Below are 22,328 nucleotides of genomic sequence, written 5' to 3'. Positions count from 1 at the left end.
TTAGAGATCAGCTGAGGCCAAACTAGACTTCACCATCTTCAAACAGCTCCAGTTTTAAAAAATAAACAATAAAAGGTTAGTTTGTTTGAAGTGTATTTCAGAAACATTGTAGCTGTTTTTATAATAGCACCAGGTGGTTAACATGCTCTTATCTTATAACACGTTTTCCACTGGAATCAGTAAATTAGTGACACGTTACCTGCCCTCTATTTCTTGTGTCAGCAATTATTGGTTTCTTTGTAAATAAGATCCAAATGTGCCACTTTCACATAAACAGGTCAGACGCCTTAAAGATGTTAAGAGTTGTTTTTACATGCACAGATCAGATGTAACCTTTGACCCTCTCAGACTAGCTTCAACATCCAGGACCAGTTAACCAGATTTAGCTTCCACTTGATCGTTTGTACCAAACGATGCATCTGCAGCTAAAAAACACTTCTAACATCAACATATGAAAAGCTCAGACCTCTGATGAATATAATTTTTGGATTAACTGATTAATAATTGGACAGTGAAAGGTGCGTAATAGGAGCTTTAGCAGAATTTGAAGCAGATGAAGGTAAAACTGGGTAGAAAAGATTTGCAAAGACGGTTTTTTATCTTAAATACACTTTTTTTGTTGTTCTACACCCGTACAGTTTTGGATTAATTACTGCTCTGTGTTCTTTCAGCAGATTGTCTGTAGACTCCAGTTAATGACTAATCAAATACTGAATCAGTTGACAATCATTTAAATATTTGCTTAGTTGTTTCGGCACTAATTTCAACAAATCCTTCCCTTCTCGTTGCTACACAGATCATCCCTCCAGCGAATATGGGCCGTAAATTTTCGGCACCGGGACAGCTGGGTCCGACCCATCACGCAACCTCCAACTGCACAACCACCACCAGCACCCACCTGCCCAACCCGGCCAATCCCGCAGCTCCTCTGGTGCCGAGGAAAGGCTCCCTGGGGCCAGTCACCCAGGGTTTCGGCTATGCTCCACCCTCCTTCAGTGCTTCTGCGTGGGCCGGACCCACAGGCAGCTGCCAGGTCGGCATGCACACCCCCTCTCAGCCACTAAAGCAGTACCAGCCCCCCACCACTGGCTCGGTGTCCATGCACCAGGGCTACCACTTGGGAACAGGTCAGACCAGCCAGGCCACGGTCAGCCACGGAGGGACCAGTCCAAGGCCTACGTAGCCCAGTGCGGGCCCTGCGCCAGGCTGAGACAAAGGGCCAAATAGAGCAGAGAGGTCAGAGGTCAGAGGTCAGGCAGTCGTTGACCCAAGAACCACAGCCTCTCTTTGCATTTTGCTGGTTAGCTGGCTTTGTATTGTTTTTTTTGTTTTTTAATTTCATCTTTTTAACATTGTGTATTATTTCTGTTGAAGAGTTGACCGGTGTGGTTCGAGTCCTCTCAGGTAGATTTCAGTCTGTCTGACAACTGGTGGGAGAGTGCAATACACCTCCACAGCACAAAGCGCGTCTCTCTTAGCCTGCCGTTAGCTGTGGAAGCAAGCTGTGATGAGTCAGGCGGCGGTATCCGCAGAAGCACCGCACACCGAAGGCGTAACCAAAAGCAGCCACAGGTGTCTTGAAAGCAAGATGCTGCAACATCGTCATTCCTTTAGGAGGGACTGGGATGCTCATCCTTATTGATCTGGACTTTAGAACGAGCTGGGACTGAAGAACGGTGGAGCCGGTCCACAAGGTAGTGGGGAGTAAAGTCGTTTGGCAAGTGGGGAGGAGAGTGTGAGTGTACAGAAAGTGTGAAATGAGAAGTGGAGTGACTCTGTAGGGTTAGAGGAAGGACTTGGTAAGTCAGGGAAGAGAAGTGACAGGGCTGCAGTACGGATAGATCCCAGAGACTACTGAGTAAAATGCAATAATGGTGAAGTAGATACAGTCCCTTATAACCGTGGCCTTAATCCCCAAACACATCGAAACATTGACCTTGTACATAGAGATCAGTCCATAGGGTTATGATTCTATATTTGACATATTCCTGTCTGTCTTTGTGGTTTGAGTTTTCGATCATCCAGATTCACCTGTGAGAACATCGTCCTGGCGTTGATCACCAGTAGTTTAACTGACAAGGCGGCGGCCGCAGGAGTTAACCCCACCCAAACATCAAATCCCTTCTTTGACTTCAGCCGAGTTATGAATTGCTGATAACACGCATATCATATCCAAATGAATATTATCGGGATAGTATTTAAAGAAGTTTTCTGTTGTGTGGACAGGCGGCGCAAAGTACACAAATACATGGGTTTACCGCAAAGTCGTGTCCCACAAGATATTTGTACCCATAACATTTAACTGTGACCTCTCACATCCCAAAGTGTCTGGGTTTTTTGTTTTTTTTCTCTGTGATCTGTTTTTGTAAGCGTATATTTAATACAACAAACGTTCTTTATGGACCTGTATTCAGCCATCAGATTTTGATGTTGTTTCACTGTAATTATTATTAAAAGGTTGTTAAACAACATGTAAAGAAATATTAAAAAGTGCAATTGCAGGGTGGTTGCAGTTAATATCGTTCTCACCGCGCAGGAGTGAACCTGCTGTTTTATTAAGCTCTTCTAAGACTGCCCTGCACCCATTTTCTATTTTTTGTTGTCGTTCTTGTAAATATGCTAAAGTGAGGCTTTCACATAATACTCCGTCATCACCACTCTTAATGCACATGCACTCTAAGCCGTAAACACGAGGAACACTTTAGTGCCTTGCATCCTCACTAATGATCGGTTCCAGATTCATCCAGCCCCCTGCAGCTTAAACCAGTACGAAAAGTTAAGCCACTCGACACGGTCGGTTCAGAGCATGCAACGCTGAAACAGACACAGAACCAAGAGCAGAGTTAAAATGTGCCGTTTCTTTTCTCTCTACATTTACGTTTGTGTTGGTTGTGTAATCAGCTGTGTATTTCTACTTGACTCGTGGGAACATGGATTGTTTTGTTTTGCTGACATTTTCTTTGTGAATTTATTACTAAACAACTTTATAGAAGCACGTGTTTTAAGTGGAGAGTGGGCTGTACAAAGGTTCAAAAGTCCTCCTGCTGACTCAGCTGCTGCCTCACCACCTCGCAGCAGTGCCATGCTGTTGTTGTGACTCTTTCGCCTGCTTGTAGATCGAATTGTTTAACTTCTCTAGAGAAAAAAATGACTTCCTGCAATGCAGAATATGCAATGTTTAACGTTTTATAGGGGAGCGAGGGGTGTTGGAAACATTTGCATGCTGATGAAGTGTTAACTTCGACGTTTTTGATAACGGAATAAGTATTTCTTTTACTCGTTTGCTTTTCCTGACAGTCATCAATATCACAGTCGCAACCTCAGCAACAGGTTATCAGCATGCTAGCTTTACTGGGTGTTTATTCCTATAAACAAACGACCAATTCACAACTTGACCACTGCACAACACAAGCTCACAAAGGTTAACATACATGTGCGATCACACAATTCCCAGACCCCTCCGTCCTGTTAAAGGCCCCGGCGCATAGTTCCACTCGCATCCGATCCCTCCTGACTTCCTGTGATTCTGTGTCTGTTTTGTGTACATTTTTCCACATTGTACAAAATGTAAAAACAAATAAAAATATCAAATACAAACAATGTCCATGTCATTTGTCTGTTTACAGGGTCTCCTCAAAAGATTTCAACATTTTATTCCGATTTTTCTATTTAAAACACTTTTAAGAGCAGAAGCGGTTTTCTTTGATCGATGATGTGCAAACATTGTAACGTAGCAGTAATGCTGTGCAAGAGGAACACGAGTATATTGAAAATAAATAGGTTTTAATCTAAGCGCAGCGTAAACTGTCATGTGTCCAGCCGGCGTTTCTTCAGCTGCTGTCCTTGTCTGTATGGACTGAAGGCCTCACCTGGAAATCAGAGAGATAGAAGTTAAAATAAAGACTTCAGTCAGAGGCTCACACACTCTGAGATCGTCTACCTGGTCTCCCCTGGTACTGATTGTTGTGCTGCGTTCTGGAGTGAGTGTTCGGGCTTCTGGTCGACGCTCTCTGAGGCGTTTTACTTCTCGTCTGCATCTGGTGACTCCCTGGCGTTCTGGGCATGCTCCCTCCGGGAGAAGACGCGCCTGCGGGAACGTCCAGCTCCTCGATCCCATCCAAAGTGAAATCCCAGAGTTCTGGGTCGTCTGCAGATACAGCGAGACGTGAGGAGGAAACCTCAGCAACTAAACCCGAGGCGATGGATTAAAGTGCCGTTTGATCCAGTTGAGCTTTCAGAACGATCAAATATTAGCCCCATGTGAACCTTCTACTTGTAACTAATTACTGTCCGCATTTTAGACTTTAATGGATCCATACCATGTAACGCCGATGGTGCCTTCACATGAAACCTGCTCTTTAAGATCTACACTTCTTTTCTAATTGAAAATTTGTGGGAAAAAAAAGTTAATTGAGATAACGTTCACTGTAATCACACATGAGAAGGATTTTAAGTCTTTTAGACTATTTATGCCCCGTTTGAATAATCTTACCTGTACATGTGTTCCTGCCGCCTGACTGGTTATCGGATGTTGTGTTGTCGCTAAACGCAGACGCACCGTCCTCACCTGAGGAGCAGGGGGGGGAAAAAAAACAAAAAAAAACGAGATCAAATCTTCACATGTAAAATATGAACTAAAAATAGTTGAGAATAACTCTTATTGACAACCTCACAATGTTTTAAGTTTTTTGTGTGAAGCAACCCATCATGCTTTAGTGGAATCAGATTTGTCAAGCGAATGTTTTCACAATCATTTAACATAATCATGATTACGTCATCTTCAACAATGCTAGTACTGCACATTTTTCCTCAAAAATAGATGTGATTAGGCCTGCCACCATAACTAATTTTGCAATTTTGCTCAATGACAAATTGTCCCAGAAATGATTACCATGAGACAATTTTCAACTAACATAATAATGGCACATTAATGCGAGTGCATCCTCCAAAAGATCAAAAACCTTTCACTTCTAAAGAACATGCAACACTGGAACTGGGAAACATTTGAAATATTCAAATTAAACAAACAAAACAACGATAGTTAAAACAGGTGTGTGTAAACAAAATTGTGTTTCAAAAGATGTCAATCATTCAGCTTCGACAGAACAAACAGGCACAAGTGTCAGGAATTTTGTAAAAAAAAAGAAGAAAATAAAGTGCTAACTACTTCGTACTGGGTGTCAAATGTTTGTAGCATTTTTCAAAGTGACGGCTTTTGAACAATATTAAAGGGAAACATCTCTAATGATTGTTGAGATCATTTTAATTTATCATTAATTGTTAATTGTTTTATTGCTTATTGCGACAGTCTTAGATGCGATTCACCCCTAAAATGTACTTTTTTTTAAGTACTGCAAACTCAAACACGTTTAATCTTTTTTATGCTACAATACAGAAAAAAATTAAAGGGTTCACTAAACTGTGAATCATATTTTCTCTGGCTGGATCTCTACCTCCCGTGGATCTCCGTCCCATCGCAACCTCCGCCTCCTCAGTCTTTGCTTGTTGCAGTTTCTGCTGCAGCTTCTTGGCCTCCATCTCCCTCCTGAACTTCTGCTGCAGCTGCTGCTGCCGCAGCTTTCTCAGATGTTTGGGGTCCGCGTTTGGGCCGGACATGACGGCGGCGGCAGCGTCCGCGGCTGACCTTTAGAGGACGAAGGCGACGGTAAAAGGTGCTTTTTTTTTTTTTTACAGTAGAGATGACGGAACGAGAACGGCCCTCGAAGCGCGGTGTGTTCACCTGGAGAGGACGTTTTCTGTCTTTAGGTCGGGGGCAGAGCCAGCTGAACTGGACCGGTGGTCCTCTGGTTGGTTCTGATTGAGGACTCTGGGCTCCAGTGGCATCCTGGCAGGTTCTGTTGCACTCGCTGGGTTTCGATCTCTGACCAGACTGCAGAAGCGGGCCTTCTCTACGGACGGCTGGCCCTCGGAGCGCTTCGTCTGTGCCGGGTCCAGATCAGGACGAGGCTGTGCAGAGGGAAGCGGTGACTGCAGAAACATCGACACAAAGCTTCAGCTTCCTTTGTTATTCCTCACCTGTTTGGGAATCTTGTTGATGGCAAGGAGGTATTCTTTGTCCAGGATGCAGTTTCCGAGAGCGTTGCCAAAACATCTCCACATGACGAATAAAGACGTTAATTTTTCTGCACCAATCCAAGCAAATTTAAGAAAGACAAACATGAAATTCTTCTTTACTTCAGAGCTCTCTTCATGCCGTCTGTCACCGCTTCCTTTCTCGCCTTTTCCAGAGACAGAGCTTTAGACCTCAGACCCTCGCTGACTCCGTACCCCACATCCTCATGAAACGACCCGTCCTGGAGGGACACAGATGGCTTCAATCCACAAATTCACATCGATGACATGAGTATTTAAGAAGTGGAAGGAAAATTATGCTTCGTTTCTTGCCGTTTGGCTTGACCAGTTTTGCTTATTTCAGGATCTCACTACAACAGCACCCCTCGCTTTTCACATTTCAATCAGGAAAACCAAGCATTCCTTTACAATTATGCACTACTTTGTGTTGCTCCGTCAAATAAAAATCCCAATAAAGTGCATTGGATTTTGTGATTCTAATGTAACAAGACAGAGAAATACTCCAAGCAGACGTTAATGAAGAGTTTGTGATTGTCCAACCTTCAGCTGCACTTTGACAAACGCACTGACTCCAACATAAAACTTCCCATTGATGAGGTCTACAAAGTCTGGAAACAAAGGAAAACTTGTTTTTATGATTCTTTTTTAAAATTAAAAATCCTTGTATATTACTTTATTACTCACAAAATATTGGCATTTGACAAGTAACACGTCTTTGGCATTTGACTCCACAAGCACTTCTTACCGACATTTTGTTGGGAAATGGAGTGAGACCATCCATTGTATCCAAACATCTCATTGGCCAGACTGATGACGCGATGGCCTTCAATGTAGCAGACCTGTCCAAAACAGGAAAAAGGTTCGTTTAGCTCAAACCCCAGAGGCGGTTTGTTGCAGGAAGTCTTTAAAATGCTCGTCACGGCTTTGAAGAAACACAGAATGTGTTGCCTTTTGTCCTCCTCCAGCCATTCTGGTGCTGATGAACTCGGGTCCCAGCCGCTGCTGCAGAGCGTTCTGCACGGCCCGGTACTCCTCCGCCGTGTAGGTGCACTGACCAGAGGCAGAGGTACAGACAACATTTATGACGAGAGAGGACGCGGCAAATCAGTCAGTTTACAGCACGTTACAAGTTAGGTATTTGACAATTTAAAGAACTAAATGTCATTTAACTCTTCATTTGTTTCTTATGCTAATAAATCTCAGCAAGTTTAAGATTATAAAACCAATTTAAACAACACAGCGCTTCCAATTCAGGAGTGTGGTGAAGAAAGCTGTAATTATTGTACATTATTTTTCAGAAACTCGTGTTTTTCCATTCAGTTGAAATAGACAATACGGTCAAACTTTGTTTTTCTCTAACTTTAGTTATTGTAGAACTTCAATACACTATTTATACAAAATCGTCTTTTCCGGACGATTTCTTTATTTATTTACTTTTGTTGCAATCTTTTAAGCATTTTTGGAGTTGTGGCTATGAAATATTAACCTTGAAGCTGTTTAAATCTCATCAGTCGTTTCCATATGTCATGAAACAACACAATATGGAAATCAGCTTGTGATATGCAGAATGAGTTACTGGACCATTTCGCAGCTGTTTTGGCAGCTTGTCTGGCTTAGATCAACTCTGTTTTAAATCCTATAACTCCAGTCAGATTAAGACTGGATTAGCCAACACTAAGGAGACGTTAACTAAGGAGCAGCTTTGATCTTTGGTACCTTTATTTCAATTGTAAACATGAAAAAAGTACCAGTTTTACCAACTCAGCTGTCATCAAGTCAGTTCGAAAGCATATTTAAAAACAACAGCTGTTCACCAAAGCATGTACAACTCAAATTATATCAGCATTATAGGTTCTATCCAACATTAGAACCATAGGAACAATTCCATTTAAATGTAAAATTACTTTACGATTAAAAATAGTGAAAAATTAAACAATCATTGAAAAAAAAATGTAATGCATCCAGTGCTGAAGGATAAACGGATAAACTCAAGTAGTGGAGTTTAACAGTGGAGCAAATCAAAGACAGATTGTGTCACATAAAATTTTAAAAAACTCAGTATTTTTTTTGGACAAAGATTCTTTGCAGTGTAAAACAAATATCCAAATGCATAATTACATTCAAGCCACACATCTGTCAAACCAAGTAACTTTCTTTTACCTTAATAATGAATTAAGTTTGTTTAATTTATTACTTATTGTCCTTAATGAATATAATAGAACATAAAAATGGCGCTTCTCTCTGCTTACTTGTCCGAAGCTCCTGGATGATGCATGGACACTCTTCTCCTCCGTGCTCATAGCTGTAGTCCTAAAATTATTAAATGCCCAAAGTGCAAAAATCAATTTACAACATAAATAATTATACATACATGTCACAAGTAAAATTAAATGGGAAATAAATAAATGATTGTATTAAAATGTGCCAATAGTTACACATAAACACGAGATTTATGAATTAAAATATAAACTCACTGTATGATAATACAATCTTCAATCCTGAATTTATTGAGTTATTTCATTGTTCATTTCGTGCAGTCCACCATGAAATGATTACAATTTTTGAAACTTCTTCATATTCCACTCATCTTAACTCCATCATTTTAGCCTCTCCCATTTACTTTTGGGTAACTTAATATATTTACTTTTGATTAAATAAATACTGTAAAAGTTCAAAATGCTTTTTAAATATTCTACTTATGAAACGTTTTATTTCCATTTACTGTTAATTTGACGTAAATGCCTACCATTTGATGATTTTTTTTTGTTGTTGTTCAATTGTGACCCTTTTGGACTTCCATAGATGTACATAAACACGTGGCATAACCCAGTAGCTCTTTCTATTGTGTCAAGTAGCTTATTTAAAACTCCTAAATTATTCATAACATAAAAATAATTAGTGAAAAGTCTATTAAGTGTTGAATACTTTTAGGAAAAACTCTCAATCTTCCCCTCTACTTGCTAATACGGTTTGTACCCAGGTCCGACTATGAATAACTACAAAACATGTAAGTATAACTCACCTGTTTAAGCTCCTCTAAACTATTTTTATGATAAAAATCCACAGAAATATTTAAGAAATGTGCAGTTTACGCATACAAAGTAGCAACCGTGTGAACTTCCCGCTCGCTCTACCGGGGGAGGAGCCTCTTCATGCTGCGTTCATGGCTATCGGAAATGAAAGTGTCAACAAGCCCACGGCTACGAGGAATTGTTAAAAAATTTATCATTTAAAAGAAATAGTTATTCAAAATACAACTTACTTAATGATTTAATTTAGACCCCTTTAGACTGCAACTGATAATATAGGAAGGAAGCGCAGGAAGATAAATTTTGGTAGAGAAAATTTCGAGGTGAACTTGAAGTTTTGTGTCGTAATCTCTTGTCTTTATTCTACACGGGAAATTTAAGCAAGAAGAGACACATGACAAACCAGAATAAGTCAAATGAAAATCAGTCAGATACTTTAAAAGATTCAAATCCATAAATAACATGACCTATTGGAAAATATAAAGGCACAATACAAAAAATAAATTTGTGTTATTGTTTTCATAATTTATTGTTCTTTTGGACTTAAAAATTGCTTTTCGCAGATGACAGAGGTGCAGCTATTTCGCAAAGAAGAATTGGGGAATTTTTCCCAGTTTCCACCTTTACTCTGGCAATAATGAATACAAATTTATGTTGCACTTTTTAGATGTTTGCATTTAACCCATCCTAAAAGATTTGTATTATTTCTCTTCCACTCCCCAATTGTATTTTGAGTTTTTCTATGACCATTTTTCTCCTAAAAAAAGATACATTGAAGTTTGTGGTTTAAATGTGCCATAAAGTGAGCAAGCTCAATGTGTGGAAACATTTTTGCAAGGCGCTTTTAACTTTTATAACCGCATAGCTCTATAATGATGATTAATGATTTGGTGTCAATCTAAAGTCATGCAAATGCAAATTTTCCATCACTGAAGATATATTTTTTACTTTTTACTGTACATGTTTTTTTTAATTCTAATTATTTAAGAATGAGTTTGCACTGGCAAGTGACAAAGACCTGCTTGCTCCGCAGCAATGTTTTTAAAGCCAGTGCAGATAATGTGTGTTTGATTAAAATCTTATTTTTCGTGCTGATAAGAAGCAATGTGGCACATGCAGTTCTTTTTCTTGCGCCACTATCTGTACATCTGCCACTATGTCCACTGCTCTTTCCTGTTTTGCTTATTATTGCTAACATCAATGAAGTGGCAATAAACTATCCCACGTGTTACAGAGGAAAAACTGCATGTTTCTGGTGAAGCTCTGCGGTTTTCCTCGCTTGCATACAGCTATAATAATAACAACAATAACCACAGCGCGCGTTCACGTGCATGCTCGTAACCGCGACCAGGTTTCTGCTCTCTTTTTTTTTTTTTTTTTTTTTTTGCATCTCGTCAAAACAAAGCGGGGGCGAGCCGCAGCCAGAGAGCGAGCGGCGGTTCCTGCCTCATGAATGAGAGGTCGATCGGACCCTTCGTCCCGCACCCTGACGCCCGCCCGTGGGGCTGCGCAATCCGGCGTGGTGCAGCTAGAGGAGCCTCCCGCTGATGAGTCCCGGGCAGAAGACGCTTCCTCTCGGCTCTACATGACCGCTTCATCCCACCGGGTGCGACACGACGGGATCAGGAACGGTGAGCGCAGGCTGCTGCTGTGGGCGGGCTGGGGGCGCATTTCACACACACCAACTTTGTACCCAACAGTGATAACTGCTTTTTTTTTTTTTTTTTTTTTTTACTTGCTCATCTGCGTGTTTGCATCCGTGCGGGTGTGTTTACCCCGGTGTTTTATCCATACAGGTAGTGGTGAATTAGAAAGCTCCACGTACGCACAGCTCGCCGCTCGCTGCGCGGTCCTTCCCCTGCAGGATAAACGTGGACTGTTGATTGCGTGTCTGCGCCGATCGATTGGCCATCTAATGTCGGGGGAAAGGCCGCTCAGTTGCAAATCAATTGGTCGGAAAAGAAACGGGGGTCGATTAGAAATTAAAAAGCGGCATCGATCGGATGTGAGAGTGTAGACGCAGCAGACAAGGAGGAGGGGAGAACAAAAGCAGAAATGCCCAGACTGGCGTGGCTTGGCATTTCTGCTAGACGCTTTCTGTTTTCCTCTCTCTGATCTGATTTAATCCGACAATAATTGATCAGATCTTCTTAAAACACACCCGTCAACATTCCTCACCACTATTTAACGTTCTTCTGTAAAACCTTTGTTTTGTAAAGAGACCCGCCAGACTGTTGTTCCCCCCTCTGACCACCGGATGGTGCTTTTGCTGTTGAGCTTCAGTTTCGTGTTTCTATGCAGGGAGACACCCAAATACACTGTAACTGTAAGGCCACAAAGCCTTTACAGGAACCATTCACTCACTCACTTACTCACCGATGCATGTACACACATGCTGGTTCCCTTTTTTTCCCGCTGATCTAATGAGTGATTCCAGGAAGGCTGCAGGGTGATTGCCAAACACTCGTCTGCTGTTTCTGAATGACTTTTAACTGACAGAGAAGACACTGAAAGAACAACTTCTGTAAATTAAAAAAAAGTGCCATTGTGTGGTTTGTTTTAGTTCTTCCCTTTTGACTAATGTTTTTAATTTATGTAGTTATTGCTTCGTTCTTTGAGTTGATCAATGGTGTCAGCTCCATGAGAGAGGCTTTGATCAGGCAGCAGGAGATCGTACAGAACGGTTTCAAAGAAACTAGGTGCCACGGTTTCTGCCGTACGATTGTGTGGGAAATAGATGATAAATTGGTAGCAGTGTTTTGTTGACATGGCATATTCTCCCTGTGCATCTCTGTGTTGCTCTGCTGATGGACTAGCAGCCTGTCCAGGAGTAGGACTGGTGGTTGGGGTTATTTATGCGAATTTCACATCCGGTTTCAGTAATAACTCAGGTGAAACACATACAAAGAAGTCAAAACGTCCATCCATCAATCCATTCCAGATGGCGAATTTGTTCAGCAGCCATTTGGCGACAGGCGAGGTAAACCCTGAACAAGACTCAGTCCATCAAAACACAACAAAACGTCACGCATACACACTAACACAACACTCACTCATCAGGGCAGTTTCTAGAGAAACTATTTAACCCGGCAGTTTGTTTCAGAAAACTTTTGTTTGCAGAGACTTCATGATTAATTTAATTTGTTGTTTCTATTATTTTATATTTTTTGTTCATTTGTTTTGGATATTTAAAATGTCTTCCAGTTCCAGTGTTGAATGTTCATTAGACGTTAAAGTTGACAGATTTTCCAGAATGCGTTCTTGCATTATTATGCCATTACCGTTATATTACCTGAAAATTGTCTTAAAACAATATTATCGTTTATCGCAATACCTTCTAGGACAATTTATTGTCCAGCAAAATTTGTTATTGTGACAGGCCTGGTACTGACAGGCTTTATGTAACTGAAGGAAAATATTCAATAAGAATCTGGAGATTAAATGAGTGTGAATTTTTCAGAAAGGCAAGAATTTCAAGGAAAATCCACGGAATAACCTGAATATGAGAGTGTATGGAAAGGATGAAACGTTTGCTATTTATTTTCCCAGTGGTATCGGGTGGTGAGTGTCTCGCTGTGAAGGACATAATAAACTCAAAGGTTCTGGGTCAGTGAATCATGGGAAAACCTCCTTGATGGGTATGAACTGAGGAACAGTTTGTTAAATAAAAAATGTCCCACTGCAGCCAAAGCAACCAAACCACAAAAGTATTAAACTGCTAATTGGGAAAATAAATATTATGTTGGTGAATCAGTCAAGTTTGACCTCTCCTCTCTTGGTTTCATCTTCGTAATATTTGTAGTGTCTGAACAGAGAGGCCTGGAAGGGACCCCCACTGTGAAGCAGCGGTTTGGTTCACTTTAAACCACCTTGCTTGTTTTTTCAAACATCTCTCCTGTAACCGTAACGACTGTTTTGCTTTCATTCCTCCTCCTCCTCCTCCTCCTCCTCCTCCTCCTCCTCCTCCTCCTCCTCCTCCTCCTCCTCCTCCTCCTCCTCCTCCTCCTCCTCCTCCTCCTCCTCCTCGTCCTCCTCCTCCTCCTCAGATGCTTGACGGACTCCGGCGGCGGCACGCCTCCCGCTCCTCCCCCAGACCCCTTTCCCTCAACTTCAGCACCTTCTCGGCCCCTCCCCCGAGCCCGGACATGGACGGCAGCAGCACCGAGCATCCGTTCAGGAGGTGAGGCTCAGCTCCTGCCCCGTATTAACATTTAACACCATGCGGTATCCTGGGGAAGAAACGCATGAAATATTAATTAGCATTAAGCCTGTTTCTGGTCCCAGATGGTTTCCTTTACCCAGCTGAGCTTTCTCTGCAACACATGCTGGTCTGGTGATAATGATCTCATGCTGGGGATGCTTGATTGACTTGGTTCTTCCTTTTTGTTCATCTCATCAGTTTGTGGCCCTGCTTTTCATGCTGTTTGTGTTTGCGTGCGTGCGTGGGTGTGAAAGGGGGTCTGTTGTTTACTGCTGTGCTGTCAGCACTCAGAGTTTCTGGACTGCGTGGGTTTAAACTCATGGTGTCTTATTTTTCAGAGAGCTTGTTTTCATCACCCATCTCTTTTGAAAATATGCATAGCTTATTTTTTTCTCTCTCTTTCTCTCCCTCTATGTTTTAAAGTTTAATTTTCAATTGAGGACACTTTTTTTTTTTTTTATGACTGCACCAAAGTAGGTCCTAAAAATTACAATTAGGCTACATCCAGGTTCCTGAAATAAATGAGGATTTGGAGGACCATGTCTCCTAAAGGGGATGTCCCATATAGAAAGGAAGAGCAGTGACTCAGCCCAGCAGCTAAAGTTTCAGCTCTTCAACCCTCAGAGCGATTTGTGGCAGCGCTCACTCTAGTAGACTCTCTGGTTCTGTTTTCTGTGAGGTCTTCATCACTCTGCTGTCATTTTTAAACAAGTTGTTTTACTGCGCTGAATCAAAATCTACGAGAAATTCTAAAACACTAAAGTATGAACCAGGAAGTGTTGATAAATTAATGTCAACATTTCATGTTCTAGAAGTCGGGACCTAAACTTTTTGCAGCTTTTTTGCAGCTTCTCCCAACGGTCCACATCCACACAGCATGATTCCCTAACAAATCTCTGTCGTCTTTAAGCTACAAAAAGACAAAATGTTCCCAAGTGATTTTGGTCTGGTTTCTAACTTACAACAAACTTTTCAACAAGATATAGGAGCTTGTTTTAAGTCAATAATTTCTTAATATTGATTTAAAATGAAGTGGTACTTTCACTGGTGTTATTTTATTTATTATATGGGAAAATTGTCTTGCTATAAGTGAAATAATCTGCCAGTGGAACTTGTATTGTTTTATTAATATTAAGAAATTATGGACTTAAACAAGCTCCTATATCTTACCTAAAGGTTATTTAAAAGTTAGTTATCGTATTTCAAGTGCACTAAGATATTTGCACTAGAAACTAGACCAAAAATACTTAAGGTTTTGTCTTTTTTACAGTGTACAGAACAGCTGTATTTATACTACGAATAAATTACAGGTAAACTCTTTTTATATTCACTGCAGTGAAAAAAAAAACTTGCCCTCTCAGCAAATTCTTCAGTCGTTACAAAATTTTTAACGCTGAAAGTCTCCAGATCATAAATGCAAAGAGCATTTCTGTAATAATAATTTAATTCATTGTGTGAAAACTAAACAAAATAAGTGATTGTGCCACACTTACAGGCTGTTTGCTGTGGAGGGAGAATGATGTGATTTTTCTCTAGTGCCGCTAGTTCATCAGATCTTCAGACTTTACAGAATGTTCCACTTTTGTCTCATCAGTCCACAAATAAAAACACTATTGATGTGGAATAAAGTCTCGAGTTAAAAATTAAGGGTAACACTTTATTTGAAGGGGTGTGAATAAGACTGTCATGACACTGTCATAAACATGATATAACGCCTGTCATGAGCATGAATAAGCCTTCATGAATATTTATGACTGTTGTCATAAAGTGTCATTCGGTAAATCATGACACTTTTAATACAAAGTTGACATTATTCAAAATGTCTTTGTTATGACAACTTGACATTAACCAATAAATCATTACTGATTAAACTTTACTTTTAATAACATAAAGTTACCTAATTTTTAAAGTGCAATCAGTAATACTTTTAGAACAAATTTATATCAGTAATGATTTCTTGGTTAATGTCACGTTGTCATAACAAAGACATTTTGAATAATGTCAACTTTGTATTAAAAGTGTCATGATTAACCGAATGACGCTTTATGACAACAGTCATAAATATTCAAGAAGGCTTATTCATGTTCATCACAGGTGTTATGTCATGTTTATGACAGTGTTATTCACGCCCCTTCAAATAAAGGGTTACCAAATTAAGTTTCATAAATAAATGACTGAGAATATTTTAGTGGCGTTGTTTTGCAGCAGATGTCTGTTTTTCATCTCTTTGTTTTCCACATCCAGCTGTGGTGAAGCAGGAAAACCTTCTTCATTGTCTCGCACCGTGTCGCTGCTCTTCCTGTCGCTTTTTCCGCCGTTGTCAATAAACCATATGACTTCCTTCTCCTCTTCTCAGTGCAGTCGCAGCAACTGCTTTAGGCCTGCTTACCCTGCAGTTCCTCTGGCATCTGTGCCCTGCATAAATATTTGTTTGCATCAATGGCCGTATTGTACCGACTGCGAGGCGGTTGAAGGAGGCAGAGAATGCCCCCAGCGGTGCATGTGCTATTGTTTTCCTGCTCTTCTGAGAGATCTGGCGGCGCAGCGACACTGTGCTTCACCTCCCAGCTGGGCTCCACCCATCCTGCTCTTTGCTTGTTGCCCCAGTCTCACCATGCACCACTCTGTCCTACTTCTCTCCTCCTCTTCCTCTGTCACCGGCTGCTCTTTGTTTCCTTTATTTTCCTCCGTCGTTTGAGTTCTCCTCTGCCCCAGAGCCGTCTCCTTGTGTTTCCTCTGCGTATGTCGGCTCATTGCCTGACCTTCTTTCTCGTCTGTCCCCTGTCCACCTTTAATGTTTTCCTCATGAGGACTCTGCACCGGCTGAAGTTGATGAGCTCGCCAAGCCTCAGTGAGCTCGGTAAGAGTGAGAAAAGTTCACCGGAGGACAGAGGGGAGAAGCAGAAGAGGGCCGGAGCCAACGCCACCTGGAACAGGTAAACCAGATCAGAGCGGAGGCAGAAAACACGCCGGATTCAGACCAGCAGTAAAGTGCAGTTTCTGTTTGTGTTGCAGCATCCACAACGCTGTCATAGCAGTCTTCCAGAAGAAGGGCCTGGCCGATAATGAACTCTACACCCTGAATGAAGGCGTCCGGTAGGTTCAGAAATCAACCCAAGACGCGGATTCCCCGGCTGTGAAGCTCCAGCTGCTTTATTTTAGACTCTTGATCTAATTTTGTGCTGTAATCCATGTAATTACTGTCTGTCCAGCGCTTTGCTGCTGACTGACTGTTTTCTTCTCAATGACCTTGTTTGTGTATGATGTGTATGTGGGGCTGTGGAGTCATGTGGTCAGGCCAGATATCTCATTATCTCTCCGAGCCAGACCCATCACTTCTCTCTGCCTCCACGTTAGCCGACTGAAAATATTTCCGGAAAATGCCACAAAGACGCGGATTCATCTTTTCTGACCACAGAAGGATAGGAGCATAATGTTCTTCAGGAAAACAGACTGTTTTCATGCCGTCTTTGTTTTCACCGGGAAACAAAGACGGTTGCTTTACAAAACATATTTTATTAGAAATTCATCCAGTACATTTTGTCATTCACAGTTTAGAAAATAAACGCCTGCTGTCTTTTTCAGGCATTTGTTGAAAACTGAGCTGGGTTCTTTCTTCTCAGAGTACCTCCAGGTAACACATGTTTGACTCCTCTTTTTAAATTCGTTACTGACCTGAACCTCACTGTTTTGTCAGACAAGAACATTAATGACGATAGATAATACTCTTGTATCTTATATCACGACCGTAACTGTTGTCGACTTTCCACAGAATCAGCTTCTGACGAAAGGCATGGTCATTCTTCGGGACAAGATAAGATACTATGAAGGTAGGTCTGGGTTAACGTCTGGCGCACGCTTTAACTCATTTAGCCAACATCTGAAAAACAAAATCTTCACATCACCCTGAAAATACAGCAATCCGCTGAAGTTGGTGGGAAGATGGTTATATCTAGTGCAAGGTTATACTAGAGGCTGAAAATTAGTTGAGAATGGGGTTTAGGTTTGACTTGCATGCAGAAAATCACCCTGAAGATGCAGCTGGAGCTACCAGATCGAGGCATTAGAGCTTGAGCAGTTTTGCTTTGATGAACGCTCTTCATGCTGTTCACCTCTTCATGCTGGTAGAGACATAACCCAAAAGACTTGCAGCTGTTATTGCAGCAAACGCCGAATACAAAATCCTTCCTAAACTTTCCGGATTGTTCTTAACGCGTGTAATCTTCCCCTTCGTCTCTGTTCGCTGTTTTGTAGTGGCCTGTCGCATAAGCTCTGAATAAAACACATTTCAGTTTGTTGTAGGAACAAAACATGGTGAATGTAAACAGAAGTGAATCCTCCAAAGGCGTTGTTTTTGTGACTTTGTCACCGATTCATGCAGGCCAGAAGTTACTCGACTCGCTGGCGGAGACCTGGGACTTCTTCTTCTGTGACGTTCTCTCCATGCTGCAGGCCATCTTTCACCCAGTCCAGGTGCACAAACTCCTGAACAAGCTGCTTGTGTTTTCTTCTTTTCTTTTTTTGTCCACATCTCTCTCTTCTGTTGAATCTCTTTCCTGGGTGGTGCTCATTGCGGTTTCCTGTGTTTCTTGCAGGGTAAGGAGCCCTCTGTCAGACAGCTGGCCCTGCTCCACTTCAGGAACACCATCGTCCTGAGCGTGAAGCTGGAGGACGCGTTGTCTCGGCCGCGGGCCCGCGTGCCCCCCTCCGTCACGCAGATGTTGCTCATACTGCAGGTGAGCAGAACATCGTCTCCCACTTCCGCTCTCATTTGTTCAGCTATTTTTGTTTTGAGCAGAAGCAGTGCTATTTGCACCTTCAGTGACGTTTCTTGTTTTGGTTTTGGAGTTCGCATCCTTCTGCAGGAGATATCTCAGACGTTGTGCTCATGACTTAAGACGTGTTCATGCTCTTCACATCTATGTTGAGGCTAAATGAGTGCTGGATTTTATTCGGTGTTGTTGCAGAATATAAAGGCATGCCACACTTTTCAGACTTTTATTTGTAAAACCGGTAAATCCTTCATTGTTTGTTCCTCTACACAACTTTGCACGTCTTTCTGTAGGTTAACCGTTACTTATCAATATTGTTGTTGGGTTTTAATCATGTTTGGGTTAATATTTACCCTCATTAATATCTCAGCGAGTCGTAGAGGAATAATGATAAGTCTTGGATTCATGTTTGGATACTCAACAAGACAGGCAGGGTTTCCTATTTCTGACCTTTAAGAACAGTCTGTTATTTACAGAGTTGAGGTTGACACCATTCTGGAAACCATTATCTTAATCTGTTTTATCCATTCAAAAACCAGATTTTATTATTTTTTTTAAAGTGTTGGGCTTCTCAAAGCTTCTCCAAATATTAGTGGAGGTTATTTCTATGTATTTGAGTGTAAAAAGAGAAAATTTAGAATTAATTAAAATGTTTGCAGCCAGTTCTTGCTATTAAAATTCATCGATGTTATTTGCTGTACTATTGTAACAATTGAATTTAATCATATGACAATGCAAAATTATAATCACCAAAATCATTTTTACTCTGAAATTGTTGTACCACTGACAAGAGTTGGGTAGTAACTAGTTACATTTACTCAGTTACATTTACTTGAGTAGCATTTTGAAAAAAAATAAAACAACGCTTTTAGGAGTATTTTTACTATGTTGCACTCTTTACTTTTACTTGAATAACTTTATTATGAAGTATCACCTCTCTTAAAAAAATTCTGGATTCTCAACCTACTGTGAAAACAAACATTTTAACTAAAAACCAGACACACACCTGCAGTTTGTGTTAAAGTTTACATTAAAAGAAATTAATTTGGAAAAATGTTTCTTTTTCATATAAATACAAATTCTTTTCATTTTAATCTTTAAAATACAAACATTTCCACAAAACCTTATATTTCGGTCCATCTGGTGACGTAATTTTTCAATATTTTACACGTTTTACCAAATACATTTTTACTCTCGAGTTATTTCTTGGACGGCTGTAGAAATGAGTAGAAAGACGTTGAGGTAGTGCTGCTCTTACTTGAGTACAGGTTTCAGGTTCTCTGCCCACCTCTGCCTTTGACCCAACCGGTCAGGTTTATGTACCTCTTTGTGTTTCAGGGGGTCCACGAGCCACGCGGCGTTAATGAGGATTATCTAAGACTGGAGTCTCTGGTACAGAAGGTGGTCTCACCTTACTTGGGCACCCACGGCCTTTACTCTGGAGAGGAGGACGACGATCACTGCTGCATTTTTGGTGAGCCAGAAGCAAAGTAGCAACAGTGTGCTGTATTTTGAAAGGTCTTTAAAGGAAGCCCTCCCCTGCTCTCGTCTCGTTTTACAGACAAGCGCGTCCCGTGGGGCTGGCCCAAGTCTGCAGACCAGCCGTCCAAAAACCCCGTGGTACGATCTAAGAGCTACAACATCCCCCTGCTGCTGACCCCCGTGGCTGAGTACGACCCGGATCCCAGCTCGGCCGGCAGCGGAGGGATCCGCCGCCACTCGGCTTGTGAGATTATATCATGCCTGGAGGAACAGGGGCTGACCTACTCCGACCTGGCTCCAGGGTCTGAGCTGTCCGGTCCCTCCTCCAACAGACTCTGCGTGGGCTCTCAATTTAATGGTAGGACTGATTTCTAACTGGTTTCACCCACCATCTTACCAAACAACACCAGAACTCGTAACGACACAACCGTGCTGTTTCATTCGCCAGGGATTATACAAGCAGGCGCCGGTGCCATGGACCTGGCCCTGTCTTCTCCTTCCATCCTTCATTCCTCAGGCGCGCTCCACGGCACGGAGGCCACCACCACAGTGACCGACCTCAGCAAGGGGGCGTCCTCCTCGCCGCCCAGTGAATCGTCCAGCCCTGAAACCATAATCGGACAAGTTCCGGGGTCTGCCGGCTCAGACTCGGATGGGATATTTATTGAGTTCCCTTCTCACTCTTCAGGTGGAAAGAGCCTTAGCCGCGAGAGCAGGCAGAGCACTGTGTAGCTGTGGTCTCCTTCAAGGGACCTGCAGCGAGGGTGTGCGGGAATATTTTGGTAGAAAATGGGACACAAAATTAATACATTTCAGCAAAAGGGTACATCTTCCATTTTACTTTTATACTTTCAATGACAACCTTCTTCCAGTGTGGATATTATTTAAATTCCTTTATGATACCTTTAAGCAGCTACGGGGAAAAAAAATCAGCATGCCAAGTTGACATGAAGAGGTACTGATGGCTGAAGATGTGTTAATCCTAAATGATGAAACATTTTCACTATTTTCTTTGTTTTGTTTTTGAAGTCCCAAATCCTGACAAGATGATGAAATCAACAAACACAAAAGAGCATCTAAGTAACTTAAAATGTTATTGAAATGTTAATTTATTCCAGGAATTCGTCCTAAAAAGTGAAACTTATATATTGGATAGATTCATTACACACACAAACAGAGCTCTTCAAACATGTATTTCTGTTAATCAAATGATTATAGCTTACAAATAACGAAAACCCAAAATGCAGTTTCTCAGAAAATAATAGTGTTCAAGATAACTGAAATTATTAGTTATTGACCCTTTCCACAATGAGAGAGAGTACGCCACAAATGCTTAGTTTACAGAAGGTGAAAGTTCCCTTATTGCTGCATGCAATGATACTAATGGAAAGTTGAGTGGAAGGAAAAGTGTGGTAGAAACAGCTTCGTTTGTCCCATCAGCTGTCTTCCTCGTGATTATGCAGATCATAACATTTCCATAAAACAGCTGCTTAGACGTCTCAAAAGGAGCTTAGACCAAGTATCACAATAGTTATTCTCCTGAAACACCGACTCTCTCTGCAGTCCTTTGAATGTACTTTGCTTCACAATTCTCTCAAAGCTGTTGCAGTTACTGTTGCTTATGGATCCTTTTATTCCACACCATTTTTCCTTCCATGTAACTTTCCATGTCTGCATGCAGCAGTCTGTATCTTGTGCTTACCCTTCTTGTGGAAAGTGTCAGTGACAATCTGCTGGCGTCAGAAATCTTCGCCTCGATTGTGTCGCTTATAGTATGACCTTAACATAAACGTCTTTTTTTTTTTCCATTGGCTTATGTAATGTTCGCATTTTCAGAGAAACTAAAATGTGAGGTTTTGTTGGTTGTAGATTGTAATGAATAAAATTACACTTATGAGTTTCATTTTGAAGCTGAAAAACTGAGATTTTCTGTGATATTCTTAATCACTGAGATAATCTGAATTCGTCTCGAGTATCAAAAGCTCCATTTGCACTAAAAATCTTACTTCTCGTATGTGAGGATACAGAGCATTAAAAACAATGAATCCCCTGCCAGTGATAAGGTAGTGCATGTCGTTTACAACTAAAAATATATTAGAATGTCTTTTAAAATTTAATTTATAAATGTAACTACATATCAGTGAGACACAGAGTATCCTAAGTGGATCAGGTTTGGAAAGTAAAGTATTATGAGACAAACTGACACTGTTGATTTTTTTTTTCTTGGTTGTTTTATGGGGTTTGTTCATAGTGGGAAAAATAAATATTTGTATTCATTCATTTCCTTTAATTCAGTTATTTGCTTTAGCTGTTCTCTTGTTTCCCTGGAGAATATGTACCTAAAAAAAAAAACTACACATTATTTTTTGTTACAGGTTGTTTTGTATTTGTGTACTTTGATGAAGACTCTTTTATATTTCCTGTTTTTGCTCCTTCGTGTGCTGCTTGGGGGTCAAGAGGTTTTCTCGCTTTTCAGCAGCGCTCAGAGCGCTTAATGCAAAATTATTTCGTGACTGCATTTGCTTTTTCTGCATGGGCATCGTGGTTCAAGGGAATACGACAATGTTTGTTTACATTCGACAAAGATGGAAACATTTTCAACTGAATGTTGTCTCACACTGTATTTTGCACCACCACTAACATGTAAATAAAAAGTATGTTGTTGTTTTTTTTTTTTTTTTTTTAGAAAGGATAGATCTTGTACAGTGAACATTTGTCCTAAAAGGAATAGATTTTTTTTAAAATAAGAAC

At 41.0% G+C, this 22,328-nt stretch overlaps 3 protein-coding genes across 12 annotated transcripts in view; 2 read left to right on the top strand and 1 right to left on the bottom strand.

The window, feature by feature from the left end:
• The window catches only part of wnk1a (WNK lysine deficient protein kinase 1a), a 29,650-nt gene extending 26,046 nt beyond the window's left edge, over positions 1-3,604 (top strand). For all 8 annotated transcript variants that reach the window (XM_081608076.1, XM_008411377.3, XM_017305216.2 and 5 more), the window contains one exon: positions 797-3,604. In XM_081608076.1, coding sequence (XP_081464202.1) covers positions 797-1,183 — 387 coding nt within the window. In that variant the 3' untranslated portion in view covers positions 1,184-3,604. The remainder of the gene's footprint in view (positions 1-796) is intronic.
• Positions 3,344-10,720, bottom strand: rad52 (RAD52 homolog, DNA repair protein). 2 transcript variants are annotated; one of them, XM_081608094.1, is made up of 12 exons: positions 10,569-10,720; positions 8,343-8,403; positions 7,042-7,143; positions 6,839-6,932; positions 6,634-6,701; positions 6,196-6,314; positions 6,037-6,112; positions 5,741-5,967; positions 5,454-5,644; positions 4,493-4,567; positions 3,941-4,147; positions 3,344-3,869 (listed from the first exon to the last, which is right to left on the bottom strand). In XM_081608094.1, the coding sequence occupies exons 1-12, from the start codon at positions 10,718-10,720 to the stop codon at positions 3,808-3,810; spliced, it is 1,434 nt and encodes a 477-aa protein (XP_081464220.1). In that variant the 3' UTR covers positions 3,344-3,807. The 2 variants fall into 2 exon arrangements, with proteins under 2 accessions (XP_081464220.1, XP_008409597.2); XM_008411375.3 differs by lacking the exon at positions 10,569-10,720 and adding an exon at positions 9,116-9,399.
• On the top strand, positions 10,614-22,241 carry prr5a (proline rich 5a (renal)). Of its 2 annotated transcripts, XM_008411384.3 has the most exons (11): positions 10,614-10,753; positions 13,169-13,302; positions 16,134-16,259; positions 16,339-16,419; positions 16,909-16,957; positions 17,096-17,153; positions 17,705-17,796; positions 17,919-18,059; positions 19,434-19,569; positions 19,657-19,935; positions 20,026-22,241. In XM_008411384.3, exons 2-11 carry the CDS (start codon positions 13,169-13,171, stop codon positions 20,307-20,309), a joined length of 1,380 nt encoding a protein of 459 aa, XP_008409606.2. In that variant the 5' UTR covers positions 10,614-10,753; the 3' UTR covers positions 20,310-22,241. The 2 variants fall into 2 exon arrangements, with proteins under 2 accessions (XP_008409606.2, XP_008409605.2); XM_008411383.3 differs by lacking the exons at positions 10,614-10,753; positions 13,169-13,302 and having other exon boundaries at positions 15,195-16,259.
• The last annotated feature ends 87 nt before the right edge of the window (positions 22,242-22,328 follow it).

Source organism: Poecilia reticulata, chromosome 6 (assembly GCF_904066995.2).
Source record: "Poecilia reticulata chromosome 6, P_reticulata-male-v2, whole genome shotgun sequence".
Taxonomy (NCBI): Eukaryota; Metazoa; Chordata; class Actinopteri; order Cyprinodontiformes; family Poeciliidae; genus Poecilia; species Poecilia reticulata.
The sequence above is the reverse complement of the archived record's forward strand: the minus strand, read 5'-3'. Positions and strand labels throughout refer to the sequence as shown.